Source organism: Terrapene carolina, unplaced genomic scaffold (assembly GCF_002925995.2).
Source record: "Terrapene carolina triunguis isolate 2854851 unplaced genomic scaffold, T_m_triunguis-2.0 Scaffold62, whole genome shotgun sequence".
Lineage (NCBI taxonomy): Eukaryota > Metazoa > Chordata > Testudines > Emydidae > Terrapene > Terrapene triunguis.
The window spans coordinates 16,840,573-16,868,001 of record NW_020664413.1 but is presented as its reverse complement, the minus strand read 5'-3'; the positions used below and the strand labels follow the sequence as shown (position 1 = coordinate 16,868,001).

Genomic DNA, 27,429 nt, shown 5'->3' with positions numbered 1-27,429 from the left:
TCTGGATCCATTTGTCTACACCACGAAATACCAAAACACAAATCAGTTAGTCTCCGGTGACGACAGCAATACCAATATGGAGACAATTACCATTTTCCAAGGGCCACTGAACAGTGTTGGATGGTTATATAGTAACTGCCTGCACAATACTATAATGGGGTTATTCTATCATTAAGACATGTAAGTAACTCCCATTAATACTAATGTGAATTACACAGTGTATCAATAACAAAACAATAACTCTCATTGATTTGACTTGTAAGCAAGTGAATTTATTTAGTTTTCCCTGTCAGAAGCACTTTTATTTTCAACAAGCCTAAACTTTTAAAAACTAAAAAAAACCTTAAGGAAGTTTCTGCAAAAATACCACAATTTTAACATCAGAATGATGATGAAAACCACAAGAACCTTTGAAGAAAAATGTTGTGTGTTATAACACAACTTCAAACTCCATTAGTCATTATTACTGTGATCAGCTCACATAAATAAAATAATAAAATAGCATTGTTTTGATGGCCCACCCAAATATATTGATAGGTTTTGCTGGTTTTCGAACGCTCTCTGGAGAAAAAACTGTTCTGCCTATGGACGGTCTGGTGGGGGCATTACAGCAATTTGTTGCCCATGATTACAGATGCCACAAGGTCCAGGCAACTCTTCCCCTTTGCATCACCCTCTTAGGTTGCCAGGGTTTACCAATCACCTGCAACCAACCAAGTGAGAGGTAAAGAAACTGAAGCACTGATGGAAGGATGACTCTTGACATAAAGAGTATTAGGTTCTTGTGCCAAGGCTAAGGTGATATCAGGAGATCCTTCTCCTCTGCTATTATGTAGGCAAATCCTGCTCAGTGGAATCATTTCTACTGGTAGGTCATCTAATCAACCCAGTATGCTTCCAACCAGTTTCTGAATCAACTTCACCTGATTCTCTACTACCTTGTGTAGTCATATACACGTGTGCAAAGTGAATGTGAAATGCTACCAAATCAAAAAGAGGGTGCAAAATATAGAAAATACAAAGGCAGGGGAAATTCAAGGGTAAGTGCTGCTCAGTGGCGGAAGCTCTCATGTCTACATCATGGACAAGACTGTCAAAGACTCGGGAGCTTTCAAAACAGTAACATGATAGAAGAATATAAGCACACCATGCTCCCAAGATGAATTTCATCCATGCTCCCAATTGGAAGAGGTTCTATTTGTGGCATGTGAGAGCCATTCAGCCATGTGTGAACTGACAAAAACCAGCAGGGAATACCCAAGCTCATTATTGGCAAGGTTAGAGAGGATAAGCTGCCAGCAGCCCTCAAACATGCAATCATTCAGCCCTTGCTTGCAAGAGATCACTTTATTTTAAATAACCTTGCCAACTATCTGGTCTCTAAGCCTCCCCTTTTCTGAGAAAGGTCATTAAGAAATTGGTGGCAGGCCAAATTCAACTGACATACTCCGATTCTTTGGACATCAGTCAGTCAATTGTACAATTTTAAAAGGTGGCAGATTCAAAATTGATAAAAAGAAATCCTTTTTCACACAATGCATAATTAAATTGTGGAACTCATTGCCAGAGGATGCTGGGAGGCCAAAAAACTCAGCAACACTCAAAAAGGGACTAGATAATTATATAGATAGCATTAAGTATTGTAGCTCTGGATATTCTTGTTAACAAATTTTGGAAGAAATATGAGGAAGAAATCTAATGTGGGAGGAGAGATTATTCCACACCTGTGTAACTGCAGGGTTTCTTGAACCTTCTTCTGAAGCATCTGGTGTTGATCACTGTTGGAGACAGGATGCTGGACTAGACAAATACTGAGTGCAAACTAGTATGGCAATTTCCATATTCCAATACATAATTTAAATTAAAATAATTTCTAAAGGACAACTGAGATCAGATTAATAAAAGCACTCATATTTTTGTTTAAAGTGTCAACAAGATTCGATGGAAACCAATTCAAATCAACATATTTCATGAAATATAGTAACTTCATGATGAATGCGATCAAGCATTGGGGACAGAACTCTTATATTTCTGTCCCCGAAAAATCAAAACACTGCACCTGTGACCACAACTGACCACATAAAATTATGTTTTTTCCCAACTTAGACCCACAAACAAAAGAAGCAAGTTTCAGACAAGGGCTCAAGGTGGACTTGCTTTCTACTAGGACAGGGGTGGCCAACCTGTGGCTCCGGAGTCACATGTAGCTCTTCAGAAGTTAATATAGGCGCGTCGCATCATACGCGCATTTAACTTACGCGAATTCAACTATATGCGCTCGGCAAAAAAAAAGAAAAAGGAAAGAAAAACAACAAGATACCTGTAAATAGCGTGGGCGGTTCCACCCAATGAGCGTATGCATCGGAGAGAGCATGAGATGGGAGACATGAATCTGCTGTTTCCTCAGTCTGTCTCAGTTCCCGCATGCCTCTCATAATGTGAGCATTTTGCCGCGCTGAGTGTGATTCTAGTGTTTAAAGATACATATTTTTTTGTACAACATGGCCCCTAAACGCAAGCCAACTACTTCATCTGGTGCTCAACTGAAGAAACAGCGATCTGTTCCAATGCTGGAGGAAAAACTGGCTGTGTTGGACTTATTGAGAGACGGTATGTCGGTCTCCAACGTGGCGCGTAAATATGGCCACAACGAATCTAGCATCCGTGCCATCAAGATCCAAGAGAGAGAAATTCGTCAAGCCGTGGCATCAAGTGCTCCAATAACTGCTAAGGTGACGAGCCAGGTGTGTGATAAGACTTTAGTGAAGACTGAAAAGGCATTAAACTTATGGCTTGAAGACATAAACTGCAAACGTGTGCCTATCGATGGCAACACGTTGCGAGAAAGGGCTCTTAGCCGCTACGCGCTGTTCAAACCTCCTGCCAAAGAGGGACAGCCTTCTGATAAGAAGGAATTCAAAGCCAGACAAGGTTGGCTTAACAGTTTTAGGAAGTGCTTCAACCTCAAAAATGTGCAGACTACTCGTGAAGCTGCATCTGCCGATGAAGAGGCAGCAAAAGCCTACCCCGAACAATTAAAGAAAATCATAGAAGAAAAGGGCTATCTTCTGGAACAAGGTTTTAATGCTGACGAGACTGGGCTCTTCTGGGAAAAAAATGCCCAACCGCACTTACATTTCAAAATCAGAAAGACAAGCCCCTGGCTTAAAAGCAGCTAAAGACCATGTGACTGTGTTGTTTGGTGGCAATGCGGCTGGGCATTTAATAAAGCTGGGCTTGCTCTACCGGGCTATAAATCCCAGTGCCCTAAAAGGCAAGAACAAAAACCTCCTGCCTGTGTTCCGGCAATCAAATAAAAAGGCTTGGGTGACGGCAGCATTATTTCAGGATTGGTTCCACAAGTGTTTATTTCGGAGGTCAAGTGGTACCTCAAAGAGAAAGGATTTGACTTTAAAGTGTTGCTGATCGTAGACAATCCTCCTGGCCACCCTGCGGCACTCCGGTTTGCACATAACGACATTGAAGTAGTCTTTCTCCCCCCCCAATACCACCTCCATCCTCCAACCTCTCGACCAAGGCATGATTCGCTGTTTCAAGGCCACGTACACAAGGCTTATGTTTTCACGGATACGTAGCACAATGGATGCTGATCCGAATCTTAATGTGATGGAGTGCTGAAAGTCCTTCAACACTGCCGATTGCATCACTTATATTAAATAGGCAATGGATGCAATCAAGCCTGAAACAGTCAATGCATGTTGGCAAAACCTATGGAGAATGTGTGAATGATTTTAGGGGTTTCCCGACCATTGACAAAGAAGTGAAACGCATTATTCAGGTGGCCAGGCAAGTGGGTGGTGATGGCTTCGTTGAAATCCTTGAGGAAGAAATTGAAGAATTAATTGAGAGCCATAGAGAAACCTTGACTAACGAAGAGTTAGAGGAACTGATAAAATCGTCTACAGAAGACGAAGATGACTAACAAGAAGAGCCAGCAAGTTGGAAGCTTTATAAAATTTGCTCAAGTGTTCCAAGCAGCGAAACACTTGAATGATTTAATTTCCCTCTATGGAACGAAGCCTCAAAATCACATGTAGTATTACGGACGATTTGAGACCGTATCAAGAAATGTTTGAGCAGCTCAAAAGACAACAGCGACAGTTGCCGATCATCATGTTTTTCAAGGAAAAACAACCAGCAGCAGATGAGCCTACACAATCAACTTCTCGAGCTGAACCAGAGCCAACCACTTCATCTACGTCTCACTCTCCATCACCCAAGCTCTCTGTCACCTCCGTCTGCTGGATCGACATCAAGCCCTGATGACCCCCTGTAATTACCCCCTGTAATTAAAAATACAGTACTGTAAAATTATATTTTGCATATGTACTCTATTATATACTATACATTACTGTATACATTTATACATTACTGTACAGGGTTGTATACACAAAACCATGTACAGGATACTGTACTTTATGGGCGATTTAAGGGATTTTCAAGGATAATTTTGACTATACGCGATTTTCGCCTTATGCGCTGACTTTAGAACCTAACCCCTGCATAAGATGTGACTCCACTGTATGCGTCTCCTTGTAATAGGCACCGACTCGAGGGCTGGAGCTACAGGCGCCAACTTTCCAATGTGCTGGGGGATGCTCACTGTTCAACCCCTGGCTCTGCCACAGGCCCTGCCCCCACTCCACCCCTTCCCACCCCCTCCCCTGAGCATGCTGTGCCTTCACTCCTTCCCAGAGTCTCCTGCACGCCACAAAACAGCTGATTGGGAGGTGTGGGCGGGGAGGTGCTGGGAGCGGGGGCCGAGGGGAGGGGGAGATGATGAGGGGCTGCTTATGTATTACTGTGGCTCTTTGGCAATGTACATTGGTAAATTCTGGCTCCTTCTCAGGCTTCGGTTGGCCACCCCTGTACTAGGGAAAGAGCACAAATGATAGCTGTTAAAAGAACTGATTTAAATGAATGTTTACAGGAAAACCATGGTTGTTACTCCTGCCTTGCCTCACTCCGGCTTTAACCACTAGACTCTGACTTTAGACACTAGGTCTGACTGCCCACATCCTGGTAACTGACATTCTCTGTGTGAAAAGCAAAGCCAAATACTGCATTGCAATTGGGGCATGTCATGACTGAGCTATATTGGCATGCATATGTGGGTGAAGTTTCCATAGAACTTGTCCCCACTATGCCACTCGAGTTGGGTTTTGGTATTCTTACTAGCACCAAAATGTTCTTGATCAATACATGAACATAGCACATCAATTCATTCGGACTCTTCCTGGGATAAAAGCAGCATAATGTAGTTCATATACAAACAAACTGCAATTAACACAAACATGTATTCATTTAGAAAGATCACAAAAGGGCATCAGATAAACACAAAAATGATTAAGAAATATTCAGAGTATTATCAGCCATTTGAATTAACACTGTAAATTGGTTTTATCCGGTTTGTGAAAAGGAGCAGTACTGAAATCTGAATGTGATAGGACAGTCAGGATATTGGGATATTAGCTTCCGAAAATTATGCAGCTGAATCTTAGTTCCATTATTAAAGAAACAATCTAGACAGTATATCTGTGCATTAGATTCAAAATACAAGACAGGCACTGCACATAAATATTTTCAACTTGTCATATCAATGCCATTTAATTTATACTTTGAATCAATATTAAGGGACTTCCCAAAGACAGCACTTACAGTTTTATTTAATATGAAGAAATCTGTGATTCTGAACTATATATAAACTTCCCATGCCTTAACTAGCCTTACAGATTTTTTTTAAATAAATGAGATGCCTCAATTTATTGTTACTAGATGATGTACGGCACCTAAAAAGCAGTATACTGTGAGTAACTGTATTAATATTAAAGCTACAGGATATGATGGATGCAATCAATAGTGCTGCAAACTAAAATTCTCGTTTCCAAGCAACTGCAATGTAGCTGTGAATATTTTTCAGTCTCTTCTGCACTTCCAGAAAGAGAGAATTAATTTTGCAAGCTGAGAGAATAACTAGGACAATATAAATTGATTGCTAAGAAGGTTCCCCAGAGGGTTAAAAAAAAAGTTCTATTTTTAGCTTTACTATTCCACCTCGGCATAGGAAGTGGCATGACAGAAATGCAGCACTCAGCAGAAAAAGGTTGCACCTGCTGGAACAGATGGTTTTATTTTCAGAAATATTCTGAACTAGCAGCTACAATAAAAGAATATATGCTTCATAATATTTGCTCAGCAAAGTAATTAACAATAATATTTAATTTATCTGTTAATGTAAATAAAATCTTGTTTATGGCACCTAGAACTCCACTTAATGCAGAAAAACACATTAAAAAAGAGATAAATGTTACTTTCATTGAAAAAATTAAAAAAAACACGGTTAGAAAAATTCAGACAAATAATAACTAGTGGTAATCTTCAGAGTTAGAGGTTGTACAGCAGAGGCTGGTTTTAACTCCCTCTTAGACAAATCACAGGTTAGCCCCCCTGACATGAGTCACTTCCTCGATTAGCTGAAGCACCATCTTCCTAAAGTTTTTTTATGTTCATGACACATTTTGGACAAGCAGGTTGCAAACTATTTGATTAAAAGGCAGCATATAAGTCAAACACACACGAAACCCCTTTAAAAGGAAGCGAGGAAGCAGCTGAAAAAGAGACCGGTTCACTGTGAGAAATGTAACCCTCTCAGACAGTGTTACGGCCCCGAATCCAACAGCTCACAAAAAAGGCCAAACCATTCCACAACATTAAACAAATACGCTTCAGTTACAATGTTTTCTGACAGGTTTCAGAGTGGTAGCCGTGTTAGTCTGTATCACAAATGTAAACAACAAATAGTTGTGTAAAAAAAAAAAAAACAAACAACTCATTGGAAAGCTGTTTTATAGTTATTAAAAACTTCATAATACAAATAAAATTGACAGCTATTAAGCAATACAATTAAAAGTAACGTGTTAATTCTCAGTTTGGTAGGGTGTGACGGGATGGATCACAGAAAATCCCTTGGGAACTGCCAGCTGATGTGCTGGGACTACCTCTAAGCCCATTTTCCCTTGCATCTTGGGACTTAAGAACCCTGCCTGGTTTGGGCCAGACATGCTAGCCTGCTACAAACAGACCCAGGTCTGAAACACGTCCCCCAACAGCTGCAGGCTTAACTGAAAACAGCTTAAGAAGTGTTCCTTCTCCAACACTCAGATGCCCAGCTCCCAATGGGGTCCAAACCCAAAATAAATCCATTTTACCCTGTATAACGCTTATACGGGATAAACTCATAAATTGTTCGCCCTCTTATATATGGGCTGTATAAGTAGAGGCATTGCCAGCAGATCGAGGGACGTGATCATTCCCCTCTATTTGGCATTGGTGAGGCCTCATCTGGAGTACTGTGTCCAGTTTTGGGCCCCACACTGCAAGAAGGATGTGGAAAAATTGGAAAGAGTCCAGCGGAGGGCAACAAAAATGATTAGGGGGCTGGAGCACATGACTTATGAGGAGCGGCTGAGCGAACTGGGATTGTTTAGTCTGCAGAAGAGAAGAATGAGGGGGGGATTTGATAGCTGCTTTCAACTACCCGAAAGGGGGTTCTAAAGAGGATGGATCTAGATTGTTCTCAGTGGTACCTGATGACAGAACAAGGAATAATGGTCTCAAGTTACAGTGCGGGAGATTTAGGTTGGATATTCGAAAAAACTTTTTCACTAGGAGGGTGGTGAAGCACTGGAATGGCTTACCTAGGGAGATGGTGGAATTTCCTTCCTTAGAGGTTTTTAAGGTCAGGCTTGACGAAGCCCTGGCTGGGATGATTTAGTTGGGGATTGGTCCTGCTTTGAGCAGGGGGTTGGACTAGATTACCTCCTGAGGTCCCTTCCAACCCTGATATTCTATGAACAAAGTGAATTACCAAGCAAAATAAAATAAAACAAAACATGCATGTCTACGCCTAATACAGTAAGAAAACTGAATACAGATAAAATCTCACCCTCAGATGTTTCAATAAGCTTCTATCACAGACTGGATGCCTTCCTAGTCTGGGCACAATCCTTTCCCCTGGTACAGCCCTTGTTCCAGTTCAGGTGGTAGCTAGGGGATTTCTCATGATTGCAGCCCCCTTTGTTCTGTTTCACCCTCTAATATAGCTTTGCGCAAGGCGGGAATCCTTTGTCCCTCTCTGGGTTCCCACCCCTCCTTCTAAATGGAAAAGCACCAGGTTAAAGATGGATTCCAGTTCAGGTGACAATCACGTCACTGTAAGACTCCAAGCCTTCATTCCTCCCAGCCTGAGTCACAGGAAGGCCTGCAAGCAAACAGAGCCATCCACAGTCAATTGTCCTGGTTGATGGGAGCCATCAAGATTCCAAACCACCATTAATGGTCCATACTTTGCACAATTACAATAGGCCCTCAGTTATATTTCATAGTTCTAGTTTCAGATACAAGAATGATACATATATACAAATAGGATGACCACACTTAGTAGATTATAAGCTTTGTAATGATACCTTACAAGAGACCTTTTGCATTATATTCACACTCATTAGCATATTTTCACAAAATCATAGAGTGCAACGTCACATAGGGTAAATGCTATATTATCCAAGTGGCACACTGCTAATGTCACAGAGGCAGCTGCTGCAAATAAGGACCAACCATTTTAGGTACAGCTTTGTATTGACTTAATATAGCAGTCTTCTGAATTTTTATCTAACAAATATAAAAAGAGGACACCACAAAAAACAAGGGCACATGTCCATGACTTGCTCAGGTGGTTAATACTAGCATGTGGCACCTAGGGTCTATGTGCAGCAAGTTGGTGGACTCAGTCTAAGTACTTACTGGACAGATATTGACAAAATAAAATCCATCACTACAATTGATATTGTCTGCAGGCTCAGCAGAGGAGCCAAGAACTAACTGGGATTAGAGACTGGATCACCCTCCTACCTCTAGTGTCATGGTTCCCCAAGTCAGGGTTAAGGTACATCAGTATCTGCAGTGCTGCTGTCTTACATTTTATCTGTTCTGGGGATAAAGAAATTTCAACTCCATACCTTGCATAAAGACTACATTCACTTAAAATTAAAATGATAAAAATGCACATTCCAGTTATCTTTGTTTATGCTGCATGAAACTACATGGTGGCAGGTCCCACCAGGGGAAGGTGGTCGTTACACCATTCTATATAGCACGGAGGTCCTGTGGGACCAATTTTATACAATGAAGTTTCCAAAGAGAAATATAAGAAACAATTATTTACGTGACAGTAACTGTGATTCTTTGAGATGTGTCATCCATATACATTATATAGGTAAGTAACTGATTCTTCTTTTGAGGATTGTCCATATATATATTTCACTGTTGGGGATGCACAAAAAGTCACCTCGATCACAGGTGGTGTTTGGAGTTTACAAAACAACGATGGTAAGACAGCCCTGCCTAAACATTGATCAGAGCCTGATGCTTCCTCTATGAAGTAATGCTGTGTCAGCGTATGCACTGAACCTCAAGTAGATACCCTACGTATTTCTAATAGTGGAATATTTCTCAAAGAAGCTACACTCTCAATGGTGGGTCGAAGTTGTCTATTTCATAGCACAACTTAATACGTGTAAAAATTCAATGAGGAAGTCTCTGTGTTGATACGACCTATCCCCATAAACTACAAATAATCTGGGAGATAGACCTAAATAAATTTAGGGCAAGGACAGCACCGTAAGAATACCTACAAAGTGAAATTTAGCCTCTCCTGGAATGTGGCTCTGGAAAGAAAACAGGCAGATGTATTACTTGGCTGAGATCGAAGTCAGACTACCTTTGGCAAAAATTTTGGGTGAGGTCTCAAGGTTATTCCACATCTGTATGAAAAACCATGTATGTAGATTCTGCCATAAGAGCTTGTATCCTTCCTACCCTTTTGGTAGATATTATTGCTACTAAAAAAGACAGTTTTGATGGAGAGAGAGAGAGAGAGAGAGAGAGAGAACACAGAACATATAGCAGGTGGCTCAAAAAGGCAACCCATCAACCCAGGTCAAACCTGTCAGCAGAATTCTGAGATCTCAAGGAAGGGGAGGCTTTCTGACTGAGGGAAATAGCCACATGAGGCATTTGAAGAATCTAGCTACTGTAAGGTGTGAAAATGAGGAATACTCATGAAAGGGAAGGAAGATGCAGATATGGCTGCTAGGTGGACCCACAGGGAGCTCACAGATGGTCCAATGTTCTTTAGTAATAGAAGGTAATCCCAGTATATCTGGTATCTGAGTTTGAAACAGAGACAAAGGGTGGTGTGGCCAGATAATGAATCTCTTCCACTTGACAAAATAAATAAGCCTTGCAGAGTCCTTTCTTCTGTGGATGAGAATGTTCTGTACTTCACCTGAACAAGTCCTCTTTACTGATGTTAACTGGCCAATATCCATGCCATGAGGTTCAGGGACAGTGGATCCAGCCATCTCAGATACCACATCTGACTGAAGAGGCAATTGGATCAGAGATTGACTGCAGCGATTTCCTCAGGTCAGAGAACCAGAACCACCTCAATCATGCTGGTGCTATCATGATCCTGGCCATACCTTATCTGAATTTCCCAGTGACTCTTGGGATAAATGGAATTGGAGGGTAAGCATGCATTAGGGACAGAGATCAGGAATGTGTAGGAGAGATAGCCTTGTGTCTGCCCTTCTGTGGAGCAGAACTTGAGACATTTGTTTTCACTGGTGGCCAAGAGCTCTTTGTTTGGATGATCCTACCTAATGACTATGTCTTTCGTAATAGTACCCTTTATTGAACACTCAAGGTCATTTGCAAACTGTCTGCTGAGGTGATACCATTTGCAACTGTAGTAAATCTATGGCTACTGCAGTAATCTTGTGACAGATACAGTAGTTCCAGAGATGTACCACTCCATGACAGATACAGAATCTTGCTTCCCTTGTTTGTTTATATAAAACATGGTTCTAGTGTTGTCTGTCATGACCTGAATCGTCAGATCTTTCAGAGCTGGGAGGAAAACTGTATATGCTTGACAAAATGATCCTTACCTCCAAGATGGTTATGTGAACCCAGACTTCTTGAGACGTCCATAGACCCTGTTTAAGAGTAGGTCTATAGTACAGAAGCTACACCAGCATAGCTACATCACCATAATGTAGACACAACTACATACCGGAAGGGGCTTTTCTGTTGGTCAGAACACCACTTTCCTGAACAATGGTAGCTCCATCAACGGAGGAAGAGGTTACTCACTTTGTGCAGTAACAGCAGTGCTTCAAGATGTGTCCCCCTATGGATGCTCCACTTCAGGTGTGCATGCATCTCTCGGGCCCTTGATCGGAGATTTTATCTTACAGTTTTCCATTCGACCGGTGCATATACCCCATACTTACTCGTGCCGCACACCAAGATTATATAGGGATGCATGGGTGAACCACCCTCCATTCCTTCTCCACCTCAATGCCCCATAGAGAACAGTCTGAAGCAGAGGGGGAAAAGGTTGGGTAGCAAAGCACCTATAGGGCGACAAATCTCAAAGAACCACAGTTACTGCACAAGGTGATTAACCTCTTCAAGTAGCATTCCTTATGCGTGCGCCACTTCAGGTGACTTCTGAGTAGTATCCCCCGATGGAGGAGGGAGCTTCGGGATTGAGTCTAGAACTGAGGATAGTATCACAGTATCAACAGCTGCATCGGATATGGCTGCCTGGATCGATGCGTAACGTTTAGAAAACATATGTATTAAAGCCCAGGTAGCAGCCCTACATATCTTGGATATGACAGGTTCTTGAGAATGCTGTGGATGTTACTTATGATCTGGTAGAATGTGTTATCACCCTTTGGGGACAGATGAACACCTGCTGGATCACAACAAATGATAATACACTCTGATATCCACCTTGACAGTCCCTGAGAAGAGACCGTGGACCCCTTGAATCTATCTGCGAAGAAGATATACAGCCTCGGTGACGTTCAGAATTGTTTGTTTGCATCTAAGTAGAAAGCCAATGCCCCGTCTAACATCCAAGGTATGAAAACAGGTCTCCTGCAGAGAGCTATGTGGTTTTGGTAGATGAAGGGATTGGTTCAACTGGAAAGCCGACAGTACCTTAGGTCAGAATTTAGGGTGTGGGTGTAAAAAGAATTTGCCCTTAAAGAACACTGTAAGGGGATGGGGTGGGGGAGATCTGCCAGCAAGGCTCCAATCTCCCCAACCCTATGGGCCAACATGATGGCTACTAAAAAGGCTGATCTTGGAGCAGAGAACTGGTTGCCATTGGTTCAAATGGAGGTTTCATAAGGTCTCTAAATACCAGGTTGAGGTCTCAGGACAGGGTAGGGTCTTTAATTTGGGAGTAGAGATTCTCCAAACCCTTAATTAACCTAGACAACATGGGGTGAGCAAATATCAAGAACTCGTCCACTGGAGGATGAAAGGCTGATACTGTGGCCAAATGGACCTTAATCGAGCTAACTGATAATCCCGATTTCTTTAGATCCAACAGTTAACTAGGATGACTGAAAGCTGCAGAGGGTGGCAGTGGCAACACCAATCAAAGACTCTCTTCCATTTCTGAAGGTAAGTAGTACAGGTTGACTTCTTTCTATTCTTTAATAACAACTGCTATACTTCTGCAGAGCAGGAAGATTCTAATCCCATGAACCACAGAGGAACCATGCCCTGAGGTGGAGAACCCCAGGTGAAGCACGACCCGCAGTCTGTGAGAGCAGACCAAGAGTGGTCCCAAAGCTTGAATGGTGTTTGGATACATGGATGAAGCAGGTATGGGGACTGAGATTGTCTCAGTCAGGTCAGCACTATAAGGATAACTGGCTTTGTCCTGTCTGAATTTGTTAATCAATCACTTTTAGTATCAGAGGTGTTGGAAGAAACACAAAGCAGACCCTTCGTCCAAAATGAACAACAGGCAGCCCACAAAGAGTGGTGGTCCAGTCCCCCTCTTCAGCAGAAAAGAGGGCATTTATTGTTCCTGGAGGTGGTGAAGAGAGCCACCTCTGGCAGTCCCAATCCTTGGAATATACTGCCTAGCTCCCATTTGTAGTCCTGGGAGAAGCATCTGCTGAGAACGTCGGCTGCGGTGTTCTGAATACCTGGGAAGTAGATCTGATGAGTTATGCACCTATTTCATAGTTGCCTGACTTCGGTGCACAGGGAGGGAAGGATCTCGCTTCTCCTTGCTTGTTGATATAGAATATGCAAGATACGTTGTCCGTCGTGACCCTGAGGAGGGGTAGGAAATGAAGGCAGATACTCCTGACTGCCCTGAGTTCCCACAGACTGATGTGGAGATTGGTTTCCTGAGTTGTCCATCTGCTCTTAGTCATGAGGGCATTGAGGTGAGTTCCACATCCCAACAGTGATCCATGTGTTGTTAAAGTCACTGATGGAGCTGGGCAAAAGAAAGGAATGCCTGCCCAGAAGCAGAGTTGATCTCTCCATCAGACTAGGGAATTCCTCATCTGTAGAGAAACCGTCACATGCCAGTCCAAGGTTTGCCTGGCTAGAGAACAGGACATTCTGAGCCAACCCAGGAAGCAGCGGAGGCATAAGCCTTGTATGGTTGGTCACAAAGGTGCAAGATACCATGTGTCTCAGGAGCTGAAAACAGCAGCTTGTTGTGGTCCAAGGGCTCCCCTGAATTGACCCTATCAGACTTGACAAAGTTACGAATCTGTCTAAGGGAAGGTAGGCGCTGGTTGTCAACAAGCCCAAAGATCCCCCTGCAAACTGTATCTTCTGTACAGGAGTTAATGTGAATTTTTTTAATATTCGGCTGGAGATCAGACCCCTGGAAAAGAGCAAGGACCATTTGGGTGGAAGACAGCACTGCTTTGTAAGAACGCCCTTGAGTAGCCAGTCATTTAAGTATGGGAAGACTAGGATTGCTTCTCGTTGGAGGTAAGCAGCCACTATCCCCAGGATCTTTGAGAACACCATTGGGGCCAAAGAAAGGTCAAAGGGAAGCCCCAATATTGGAAATGATCCTGGCCTACAGTGAAATGTAGCTATTTTCTGGGAAACAGATGTATCATTATATGGAAATAGGCATCTTGCAGGTTAAGGGCCAAAACCCAATCCCCTTCCTCCATTGAAGGAATTATAGCTGCCAGAGTCACCATCCTGAACATCTGAGACTTTACAAACTTGTTCAGAAGTCTTAGATCCAAGATTGGTCTCCACCCGCCATCCTTCACTGGCACAAGGAAATACTTCAAGTAAAACCCTTTGCCCTTATAAGGAGGTGTTGCTCCTAAATTGAAGGAGAATGCTCACTTCTTGTCTCAATAAAAGCTCATGAGAGGGGTCCCTGAAGAGAAATGGGGAAGAAAATGAAGGGAGCGAGGGATGTAAAGTGGATGCTATAACCCACTTGTCTGTAGTGATCCACCCTCAAGCATGCTGGAAATGGGAAAGGCAGTCTTCAAAGGGGGGGGGGGAGGAGGGGGAGGTGAGCAAATGGATGCAGCTGTAAAACCAGAGGTGAGAGGATTTGAACCCTCCAAGCAACCTGTCAAAACTGTTGCTTTGAAGATGATTGGGTGGTGGTGGAGGGCGGGTGAGCAGCCCCCTTTCTCTGGACTGTATGTCTTCGGTGGATCTATGGAATCCAGAGAACTGAGCATGACGCAATCTCTGGGAAGCCTACTAAATCTTCTCTTATTTGTAGGAATATATATGCCCAGGGATCGTAAAGTAGCCTTAGTCCTTCTTAGTGCATGCAAGGACTCATCCATGGTCTCCGAGAAAAGTTTACAACCATCGAAAGGGAGGGCTCATCAGTGTTCTGGACTTCTCTCAGAAACCCTAAGAGTTGGAGTCATGATCCCCTACACATAACTACCACTGTAGAGATGGACCTGGCAGGAATGTCCATAGCATCCAAAGATGCTTTAAGAGCAGTTCTGGCCAATGACTGGCCCTCTAAGATGATGGATTGAAATTGCTCCCTCTGTTCCTGTGGCAGATGTTCAATAAAGGCTAGTTTGTAAAGTTATATTTGGCCATGATTGTCTGATAGTTTGTGATCCTGAACTGTAGTGGTGTTGATGAGCAGAACTTTTGTCCAAAATGGTACAGTCTCTTTTGGTCTTTGTTATATGGGGTAGACTTTGTTATAAGGAGTGTTGCTTACCTTGCTCATTTACTGCGCCCACCACCAGGGAGTTAGGCGGAGGGCGTGAGAACAAGAAATCAGAGTCCGTAGGGGGACCGTAACACTTTTTATCCACTGATTTACATGATGGTGGAATGATATCACGTGTTTACCATACAGTCTTCGCTGGATCCAGGAGCACCTTGTTAATGAGTAATACCAACATGGAGGTGTTGCTGACTGCAGGCTATCCAGTTTGTGCTTTGAGTCCTTGACCTCTGAATGGAATCTGAAGTGTGTCAGATACTCTCTTTATGAGATCTTGAAATTCCCCAAAAATCATTGACCATGGAAAGTAGCGGAGGCATAGCCACCTCATCTGGAGAGAAGGATGAAATAGGTGTTTGAGAGTGGGATAAACATGCTCCTCAAACTTCTCCTCCTGTGGGTAGAGAGGACTGTATGATTCTAGCCTCCCTATGAGACGGTACCAGTGGTCTGGCAAATTGCTGATAATAAGCAGCCCCAGTGTGACAGATTTTTGTTATTAATTTGCTTGAGGCATTAGGTGATTAGGCTGAGGCTGCAGGATTGTTAGGGGAGGAGATGAAGGAGCACACCACGTGACTAAATTTTAAAGCTTTATTAATAAAACAACAGCGGTGAGTGCTGGGAACGCTTTTACGTTACTTGGAGGAAGAAAGAAAGAGTTAGTGCCCCAACCCTAACCCATTTTCATACTCACGCATGCACGACCAGAGGCTGGCCAAGCCTGGGTGTAACGTAAGAAGAAGAGGGGGAAGGCTGGACGAGAGTTTTGTTTTGTGCACAGGCCATTTAGGGTTTGCCGTTGATTTTTTATTTGCTTTGGATTTTAGGAGGGTTTTTAAGTTTTGTGGGGGGGCGGGGTGGGGGGGCGTTTTGTTTAGGGACCTTTGTTTTAGTTTAAACCGGCTTTTTGCGGCTTTTTTAAAAACACACCGGCTTTACGGACACAAAACATTGTGGGGTTTTTTTTGCTGGCTTTTGCTGTTTTACTAGTTTTTGTAGCCTTTGCAGTTTTGCTTAGCTTAGGTTTTTTGTTTTTTTTTTTTAAATGCCTGATTGGGGTTGGAATTTAGGCTTTTGGTTTTTCTTGGTAGGTAGCCGAGAGTTGGTTGTGTGCAGTGGCCTTGGGCTGGAGTTCGCCTTTTTTTTTTGGACCTAGCTGGAGCACTGAGTCAACCCATTCCCCCTTTTTTTTTTTTTTTTGCGCCTTTTGCAACCTGCAAAGGAACCTTTTACTTTACACTTACACCTTTAACCTTTCCCGAAATACCTTGCAACGCCTGCAACAGAGTTAGCAACATACAATGCTGATTTGCCTCCCCAGGGGACCCCCTGAGGGAGGGAGCCATTGGGTTGTGACACCAGGGTCCCAGTATGGCCATGGGGGAGGGGGGTCACATATATGGAAGTGGGGGTAGCATGCAGAGTTGTTTCCATTATGCTTGTTGACAAGCGCAATCCTCTCTGTGGTTGTCCAAGAATGGGTTCCTGAAAGGATATGTCAGAGAACCCTGTACATAAATAGGAGCGACTGAAAGTCTCCTTCATCCACCTCAATATCACCCAATGGAGGAGCATACACAGAAAATGGTAGAAGCACTGCAGCACCAGAGGATGGTGATGGTCAGGAGCTCAGGGTCTCTGTACTGAGAGATGTTCAGTACCCATGAAGAGTGGGGGCTCCAGTTTGTCTGTTACAGATAGATCCTTAGTGTATCTTGTGGTACCGACTAGGTGACTGGTACTAACGTGGTAGCCAAGGCCAACATTACAGTCAATTGGGGGGTGGGGATACTGATGCAGGCACTGATGGTGTCTGGTCCGTTGCTTGCTTGGTACCGAGGACTGAGGGCAGTTCACCTGCCCATCCCTATATAGCCTCAGTATCCTGCACGAGGAGGCACAGGGACCATGCACAGGCCAAACAGACACAAGTAATGGAAAATCTCCAATCAAGGGCTCAAGAGGCCCATGTGCACCTGAAGTGGAGCACCCATAGGGACACCACTCGAAGAAGCAGCATTCTTCTGTCAAAATGTAGTTAATAAGAATCTGAAAATATTAAGTTATATAATTGTTTAAATAAATGTATATAGTTATAGTGTACTCTCCAAAGTATCAAAAAGATGTACCAAATTTAGTTGGTGAATGCAACTTTCTTTAGAAAACCACTGAAGTACAAATGGAAAAGTTGATTTAAATCATCAATTGTAATCAAGGCTTTCCACTTGGTGATTTAAATCAGTCATCCCTGACACAAAGGACGGTATAATGATTTCAGCTTATGATCACATGCCACATTTAAAGAACAACTACAATTCTTCACATTCGGACTGCTACAAAGTTGTACACATTGAAAGATATTTCTTCACCATTAGCAAATGTTGCTTTACTGAGACTTCAATATCTGACAGTACCAGCAGTTTCCTTTAACGCCCATAAGCACGTGAAGTAGTGAAAAAATTCTACAAACCTGTCTGCTGTGCAGGCTGTGGCAGTGGTGGGTTTTGCTGTGTGTTGTAATGGACAGCAGTAACTGGTCGATATTGTTGATTGGAGTGGGGATACTGGCCTGGAGCACAATAACAAGCTGGCATCTAAAAAGGAGCAACATTTTGGAGATGCACATTTTTAGGTTTATAAAAGGCAGAGTGCAAAAACACTGAATGCTTAGGGGGGTGAGTGGGGGAATCACAAAATGAAGGCAATTCTATTTTCTTTGGGTCATACCAAAATAAGTAGCTGCTTTCTTTGAGTTTCTCAGCACTCAAATAGGGGGATTAAAGAAAATGATGATGATTAGAATTCCTAGGCCAGTCTTCACAGCAAAAATTTTAAACGTAGACATATAGGAGAGCCTCTTTAAAACTAAGCAAAATAAAGTATGTGCAGAGCATGAGAATATATAAAATTTATATTTGATTAGGTTAAATTTGGTTATATTTAATTTAAAAATACCATTATTAATGATACTATATGCTTCCTAAACTCTAATTTTCTAAGTCTTTAGAAGTTACTGGTGGATAGGCATGAAGCTTGGATGACTGCTCATTCCCCAAGAAAACAGAAGCCACTGACTTCAAACCACAGAATTAAGAAAAATCAAATTTACTAACCAAGTCCATTGAAATATAAAATGTTCACAAATGGCAGCAAGGATAATCTTTTAAATAGTTGTCTGAGAAGAAAATATAAAGCCTTTGTACCTGTGGTAAAGGTTGCTGCATATATCCCTGTTGCTGCAGCACTTGCTGGTTGACAGGATGGCTGGATGCAGAGTAGTTGGGACTAGGAACTGGTTGGCCTTGTGGTGGTGGCAGAGGTGAGGTTGTTGCTATAATATAGCCAGACTGTTGTGGGGGCTGAAGGACTACAGTAGACTGGAACATGGTGGGGTGTGGATCAGCACCATCAGCAGATGACTGGCGGGCAAGACTCATATGGCTAAATTGTGATCCTAGGTTGTCTTGCTATAATAAAAAAAGGATAAACATTACATTCACAAATATTCAAACTGGGAAGAGTATAGTTACTAGGTAAATTCTTCAGTAAGTGAAAAAGTAAAACATGCACCTGTGCAATGACCATATGTTAAAACACTAAAAAAGAATGACAAGGCAAGCTTCAGAACAGAAACAGAACAGTGTGCTAAGAATAGTGTAGTAATTATTAAGGTTAATTGTGGAGAAGTTTTACACACAAATGGGGAGAAACTTAAAAGGTTTAACATCTTAGGCTAGAAACAGATTTTCTTTCATAAAGGAGGCTATCTGGGTTAAATATAGAATTGCCATGAATTAGAATCAAACAATTTAAACGATGTCAATAACTTTTCAGATCTAATTCCAAAGGGGAGGTGAAAATGTTTAACTCTAATCAAAACAGGATGCATACAGCATCACCGTATTTAAGAAAAAAATCGGATTTTCTAGAGATTGTGTTAATAATGCTACTAGTCTTGAATAAAAAAAGACTGTCCATTAGTCTAGGAGTATATGTATAATATTGCTAATATGATACCAAGATCAACTGCTAATCCTTAAAATAGGCACAAATGTTCAGTTCTGCATGAGTCCATGTTGTAGTCTTATTTATTATTTGTATGTATTATGGTAACGTCTACAAACCTCAGTCAAGGATTGGGGCCCATTGTGCTAGGCACTGCCAGTGCCCAGTGAAGTTCTGAGTCCTTCATTATTGTAATCCCAAGAACTTTTTCTACAGTTTATACTAGGGCCTGGAAATAGTACTCATGGCTAACAGCAGTTGCATTTGGTGTATCATCCAACAGTGATATGACTATCATCATTCCAAAGAACACATGCAATCACTAGTATTACATCTTTTGCTAACCAGTAAGCTTCAATTCACACCTTAAACCTGGACTTTCCAAAAGGCAATAGAACACAGAGGTACTATGCCAAAGCTATATTATGGCCACCTGGCTCTCCTCAGTTAGTCCTGAGGAAGATCATATGGCTGATATGTACACTCTTCATCTGCTAAGGAAAAAGTATTTGGAAAACTATCTGCATTGCATACAAATATTTTCTTTACCTTTTCTGACTTCTGTATTTTGTGGAACTACATCCTGTGTTTCATGATGAAATACTTTTTTCTCAATGCTGAGGATATGTCTAATTAAACCATTAGCAGTTTTCAATTGCACTTAAGAAAATTGTTATATTTTTACAAGTGAACTTTGAGCTCTTTATTTGCCACTATAAGCCACCTTGGGCTTTTAGTACATTGACTTATGTCCTAAAGACGGCTTACTGACTCAACTATCCAGCTTAGCCTTTTGCTTTTAGGTTTAACATCTTGATGTCTGCTTTTTCACATACATAATCTAGAGGAAAGTTGGTTCATAAGGAGGCTGAAACATGAATCCTCATACTTATCCACCAAAAACTCGTACAGTGTAGGCTGAGGCAGTGCAAGTTATCTAAACTCTGAGCTGGAGAGTTTACCCTAGAGAGATGATATAGTAGTTGAATGGACCATTTAACCTGCTGTCTTTTTGATGATACTACCAATAAAGAGGCAAACATAACTGTCTTTTTAGGAGTTATGGATACCTATAATCTAGAATCTTGACTGAGACCATCACCCATTTCACTGTGCTGAATGAGTACTAGCCATCAGATAGTACCAAATTTAGGATGCTACCCGAGCAGCCTGCATTTGAACCAGTGATCCATAGGTGAACTGCTTTACATCCGTTACTAATCTTCACTGAGTCTCATCAGTCTCCGCTTTAATAAAGTCTAAACATAAACCAGACAAAATAATGGAATAACTGATGGAGCAAAAAAATTCAGAGTGCAGTTATTTTCTTCCTTCAAAACTGTACACCCAAATATAGGTAACAATAATCAAGTGATTTTAATTATACACAGCCTAATGAAGTAAGATGAATATGTACATTCTTTATTAGAGAAATGGGCTTCTGAGCTATTCCAGCACTATTGATCAAAACATTAGCTATATATAAAACTACTAATAAATTAAAAGTAGCTATTGAATAATAGAAACATGCATTAGGATGACAAAGCAGAGGTATGGGAGCCAGGAGACCCTCAGTTCTAACCCAGGGTCTGATTCAAATTCCAGCCTTGGACAAGTGACTTATCTCCATCATGTTTTCCCTATGCTAAACTGGTGAAATGATACATACTTATCTCATAGGCTTATTGTATTACTTAATGTTGGTAAAGCACTTTGAAGGTGTTATATACATTGAAATATACATGATGGCAAATTCAAAGGCCTGCTCTATGCTCACAAATAGATCTGTTGCTGACAATGGTTGTCAGCAATGGGTCCTCCTGAACCAATGTTGAAAACAGTTTACCTGCTTATATGGATGGGATACATTATTTTAATTCACTATATGCTTCTGCCAAATTTAAAGAGCACTTTTTGCATCAGTGCTGAAAAAGTTTTTTCCCCATTCATATTGTTTACAGTACCAGTGCATGATGACTGATTACAGACATCTCCTGTAAGCAGTGAGCCCACCACCCACAAGTTTTCAGGTACAGTAAGGGAGGGGTTTAGTACCTGAAATGCAGCTGAAATCAAAACACTCATCCTCAATGGAAAAAGCCACTTGTAATGTTTTCATGACTCTCCCCCTCACTTTAGAGGTAATAAGAATAATAATACTTCAGACAGTGCTTTACAATTTCAAAGTGCTGTACAAAACATAAACCAATCATCATGAGGCTGACCTACAAGAGAACAGCCAAAAGTCTCCTAACTTGAATGTGTGGTGTGGGGAGTAAACCCAGGGTACTGGGGAGAAGAAATAGACAATGGAAACCTAAGAACTTCAGTGCCAATATCAGCAAAGGGCTCCCAATATTGCTACATAACAGGAAGGGGGAAATAAAAAAAAAAAAAATAGAAAAAGACTGTAAAAACAGTGAGTAAGAAGCTACTCTTTAAAAGGTAAGGTGAAAAATTAAGGTGGCGAAGGATACTAACAGCAGCTACATCTGAAACTATATTTAGAGATTTAAAATAAAGTATTTTACATCATCCTGCTTTTATTAGCATATATTCACTGTTTCAATCTCATTCTGGTAAATTTATAGGGGACTATCCCCACCCCACCAGCATGCATATATAATCTACGCTTATTAAGTAATAGTATTTAATATATTTTACACACACTGTATACCACAAACCCTATTTATTAGATTACTACTATATATAATTAACACCCCTAGATTTTTTTAAAAACTGAATATATGTTACTAAATTTCTTTGGTACCATTTTAGTGAATTTCCCTTGTTATGACTAACAGCCATCAGGATATCCAGAGCAGTTTCCCTGCAAAATATCTGGAATCCCCAGCTCCAGTTCACCTGCTTGCCAGTCAACTTCATCCCTTAACTTTGGCATCAAGAGAAACATACCTGCTCACTCACCTCCCATGAAACCCTAACACTCTAGGCCACACAATCCCAGGGCTGGCATCTGAAGAGGCTGTGTTGGTAAGGAGAGCTAGCCAGTGCACCTGATAGTACACCTTGAGCTCTCCTTTTCATTGGGCAAGGATGTTGAGGAAATAGGAGCTCTTCCTACTGCTCTGGCGAAGGGGCTAAAACTAGGCAGCATACAAAAACAACAAAAGGGGCTAAAGGAGGGAAAGCAAAAAGAGAAAGCAACAGCTGAGAAGTAGGGGAAAGAAAAGAGAAAAATCAAGGGGCATAATAAAATAAATATTGACTGGCTATCGGAGCAATAGTAGTGGGAAAAAAAACCTCCATTGTATACATTGCCCTCAAATGTCATGTAGCGTGCAAGGATCTTAGGAACTGGTTTTCCCTCTGGGCACTATTTTACTGCAGTTGACATTGCCACCAGTCAATGTTTGTGTTACACACACACACACACACACACACACACACACACACACACACGCAAGGTGAATAGAAGATATAGTACCACAGTATATTGCTGGGTAGATGAGACTGGCAGGAGCGGGGGTGGATAAGAGACTGTAGAGTATTGAACAGGCTGTGAAGAAGACTGCAGAGACCGGATAGGCTGAAGAAGTAACAGTTTTATAAACAGAGTTAATACCAGAGAAGAAGACAAATGGAAAAAAAAAATAAACTGAGTAAATTGAGATATTTTGCAATAGCATATAATATAATTTAATAGAAAATAGAAAAACTTCATATAGTAAGAATTGATGTGTTTTTACATGTATCTCCTATCAAGAGGGGCATTTTGCTTATAATTATTAAATAAACTATATGACAAAGCAGCAAATTAAGTATAATTTAAACATGGATAATTTTCTTATTTTCAATAGTTATATGTAAACCATTTTTGTTTTAAAGTATGTATATGCATTTTAAATACATATTTCAGTTTTTAAATCCAGAACTAAGCAAGTACAAAAAACAAATCAAAACATGCCATTTAATTATTGAGCAAAAGGTGCATTTTGAAATACAATTGAATTTACCACTCCTAAAGTCTTATATGCATAGTAGGGGCACTAAAAATACCAAAGATTTATCACCACTAATGTTTGCAATATGTGATTAATATAGTATATAAATATAGAAAAATGTTTTGGCAACTCAGTGTCAGACACAGATATGTCTATAATGCAAAATTATTATATTACGGCAGCAAGCCTATAGGGACTGGGATTATTATGGAGAAGGCAACGACAGCTCTTGGGAGGAGGAAAGAAAATACATGCATTCTGTATTGCTCTTGTACATCCCATACTGGTAACAGGCTGTATAGATGAGTCTGACCAGTTTCAAAAAGACTTAACTCTGTAGGCTATAGCGTAGGTGCAGCTTGAGCCCACAGGACAGAGGATTTAACACACGAAAAATAGACTAAGATGACGGTGAAGGTAAAATGCCCATGAATAACTTTTCAACAAATTTGAACAAGGTTGTGTGTCACTACCTAAGGCTGGTGAGGCAAGAGCCTGTACTTAGATGCTTGGCATCACTGCTGTAAAAGTAGGACTATTTTGTGGAGGTTTGGGTCAGCCCTAAAGTGGTCTATTAGCTTCCTCTAACACAAGAATAGGAGGTTGAAACAGATCCAATTCTTTAGTGTTATTATACATCACTATGAAATGTATAAATTAATCCTTTGAAAGTGTCATGAGGTCATTTCATGATTTAAATTAAGAGAGATTGGGACTGGAAGAGAAAGGGAATGTAGCTCTCCATGTTAAAATGAAATAATTAGTCTAATATATAGTATAGGGAGAGGGCAGAAAGGAGAGAGAGTTTGGCCCTTGTTAAATGTTTACCATTTGAGCCCTGGTTCAGTTACTTTCATTCTGCTAAGCAGTAACAGCGGTGTTAGTAAGGTGGCGATGCTTGCTACATCCTTGATATCAGAACCTTGACAGTTCATCTTTCTGCCTTTTGTGTGTTTTAGGAAAACGTGACTGCCTGTCACATCATCTGGAAAACTGGTATATCTGGTGATTAAAAAGAATATCCAGTTACATGTATGTGGCTAGCTAATGCTTCTCTTTGAAAAAATTCCACAACAAATCAGTCTTCTATTTTCTTATTATTGGATGGCAAGAAGGCTCAGTTGAGCATCATGTATTTGACATGTGCACCTGTGATAGGATGTGATTAGCTGCTGGTTGCTGTTGAGGTGGTTGCTGTGGCGGTCCAGGCACTTGGGTCCTAACAGGTTGCTGAAGCATAGGAGGATTATACACAACAGGAGTGCCATCTGGGTTAACGAATGGCAGACCTAGAGTGTGGAGAAAAAAAAAAAAAAATAAAAGACATGTTATTTAGGTTAAGGACAGACTGAGATAAATATATTTAAATCCGATGATGTCAAAAATAAAGTCTGATAATGTAACATGAGATCTGAATTATTGTATTTTATACTAATTTTTTGTTATATTACTAAATACTTGCCATTACAATTAGAACGGCAATTACCAAAGGCCTCATTTGCATGATTTGTAATTAAAAGCCCATACGTTACTGTGGTAAATAGTGATCATGTCCAGAAAATACTTAGTCATTTACCAAAGGCAAATTTATGGACTAAAATGGATGACCAATATTTATTTGTGTCAGTCTTGAAAGCTCTTTTTCAATTTTAAGGACTGAAAAAAGTATAAGGAGAAGAAGAAGAATTCATTAAACAGTTTTCTTCTCCTTATATCTTTAAGAAGCAATTTAAAAGTGTCTCCCTTATCAGCTAAAATGCCAGCCAAGATGTACGGTAATGTAAAAAGAGAAATTATTTCTCTCTCCATAAAACAGTAGTTATAATTACATTGCCATTATTGTCATTAAGAACCTTTTAAAGAGCCATCCTCCCTAAAGTGAATTTATTCAAAACTTTCAGCTGAAATGATATATAATACTATAGTCCCATCCCCAACATTGGGGCAGCCTGCTAATGTAAGAGAACCAAACAGTGAAAATGATTAAAAACTGACTATAAGTAATAGTGAAAATGATGGATTTCAAATTTTGAGCTCAGCAGAGATGCAAAAAGGAAACAGAACAGCAAAAAGCGGAAAAAATAAAACTAGATTTTAAAACTTATATTCTAGGGTTTTATTAGTAACAATTACGTTTACAAAAAAAAAAAAAAGAATCCGAGAATTTCCATTTAAAGATGAGGGACTGAGAGCCAACTTCCTGTCTCATTTCCCTACATCAGCCTGAACCTAACTACTTGATAGTAACAAGAAATTCTCAGCATTTCCATATAGTCTAAGCACCCATGTGTTTATATGCTAATGAAATCTTTTCAGTTTTACCTGCTGACTAGGTCACATTCCTACAAGGATAGAAATTTAGTTCCCACATGAGGATATTTCAATGAGGGCCATAAGACAGAAGCTAGATTAAGGAGACCAAATAACAGATCAAATAGGCTACAGAGGTTTGCATAACAGAGGGATGTAGGAAAGGCCCAACTTTCAGTCTAAGGCTATGTCCAGACTTGGAGCTGAGGGTGTGGTTCCCATCTTGAATAGACATACTCATTCTAGTTCTCCGTGATAGCTGCAGTAGCATGGGCAGCAGTGAGCAGCAGCACAAGTTAGCTGTCCCAAATATGTACCCATGGGATTCAGGTGGGTTTGTACTTAGGGCAGCTAGCCCGTGCTACCACTGCCCATGCTACCACTGCCACACTATTTTTAGCATGCTAGCTTGATGAAAGCTAGTGTGAGTATGTCTACTTGAGCTGGGAATCACTACCCCAGCTTCAACTGTGGATGTAGCTTAAGACTGGGCCCATTCATTTGATATTTTCCAACTATATTTGATTTGGCTTAACACTTCTTCAACCTCAGGGACTGGGGATCCATGGAGATATTATTCACAGCCTTAGGGAGTCAAGGATTTTTCATCCCCCATTCCACCCTCCCCCCCCCCCCCCCCCCCCCCCCCACACACACTTTCTAGGCTCACTAAGATCACTCTTGCTCCCCACTGTGACTAGGAGGGAGAGATGGGGGGGGGGAAGAGCCTTCTCTGACTGTCTGGGAAGAGAGAGAGGAAGCACAATGACTCTCTCACACTGCTAAGTCTGCAGAAATCACTGTCAGGGAGAGTAAGAACTTAACCTGTACTCTGAACTCTCTCTAACTCATGTGAAAAGGCAGAGCTAGAAGAGCCATCACTTCTTCCCTAACTGCCCATGAACGTCGGTTATTATCTGGGAACTCATCTGAACAGAATGTTGCGGATATTCATTACTGTTCTGGAAGAGTATTAATGTCACTCAACCATTGCTACTGAAGGATCCTTTCCTGTAAACTTATCACACAGGCCTCCTATAATGAAAGCAAAATTATTGACTGAGAAAAGTATAAATACACCTCTACCCAGATATAACACTGTCCTCGGGAGCCAAAAAATCTTACCACATTATAGGTGAAACCACGTTATATCAAACTTGCTTTGATCCGCCGGAGCACGCAGGCCGGCCCCCCCGTAGCACTGCTTTACCGCGTTATATCCAAATTCATGTTATATCGGGTCGCGTTATATCAGGGTAGAGGTATATGTAATTAATGGCCCACACTATTTGAAATTAAGACAGTTTTATAACGTGAATTAAAAGTAGTTTCAGGTACCTGCTCTTAAGTCCTCCTGCCAACTAGTGGGGTTTTACAATCCCCCTCTGCCTTTTTTTTTTATATTATTATTATTATTATTTAAGAAAAAGGTTTCTCAGTCTCCAGCTGCTATGTGGAAGACCCACAAACAAAACATAGTAAAACTGACTAACAATACAAGAGCAAAAAGTGAAACTGATCACACACAAAATGCTGTCAAAGACACAAAGTAAACAAACTGGAAAAAAGAGAAAGTATTTTTCTCTTTAAATTAAAATTATTTATACCAGTAAATACAATAAAATTATGCAAATATAATTTTCAAGTTGATGTTGTTCTTTTGAATGTGCGATGTTTGCCCAATTGATTGATGACTCTGAAAACTTCTACAGTCATTAAATCCAGTAAATACGGGAGGGCTAAACTGACTGGTAAATTTGAGACATAAGATACTAGGAATGTAGGCTAACAAAGGGATTATTACACCTTAGTTTGAACTATAGTGTAGCTGTTACTCAGAACCTGGGCAGTGAAATCGTCATCACCTTGCTAGCAAGAAGTCTGTTTACGTATGGCTCTGGCTAAGACTGTTTTAACTCCAGTAGAGGTAGAGCCTAAAGTTCTTAATTTTCTGGTGTGAGCGCTTCACCTTGCTATGACAGTGACTGTGGCAAAATATAG

General features: G+C 41.0%; 1 protein-coding gene across 5 annotated transcripts in view; it reads right to left on the bottom strand.

Annotated features, from left to right (window-relative positions):
• R3HDM1 (R3H domain containing 1) overlaps window positions 1-27,429 on the bottom strand; it is a 138,335-nt gene that overhangs the window by 24,901 nt on the left and 86,005 nt on the right. For 3 of the 5 annotated variants that reach the window (XM_026647432.2, XM_026647434.2, XM_026647433.2), the window contains 4 exons: window positions 24,268-24,407; window positions 22,602-22,703; window positions 18,352-18,615; window positions 17,619-17,742 (listed from right to left, as the gene is read on the bottom strand). In XM_026647432.2, the coding sequence (XP_026503217.1) occupies window positions 17,619-17,742; window positions 18,352-18,615; window positions 22,602-22,703; window positions 24,268-24,407 (630 nt within the window). The remainder of the gene's footprint in view (window positions 1-17,618; window positions 17,743-18,351; window positions 18,616-22,601; window positions 22,704-24,267; window positions 24,408-27,429) is intronic. The other 2 variants (XM_026647435.2, XM_026647436.2) reach the window with 1 other exon arrangement.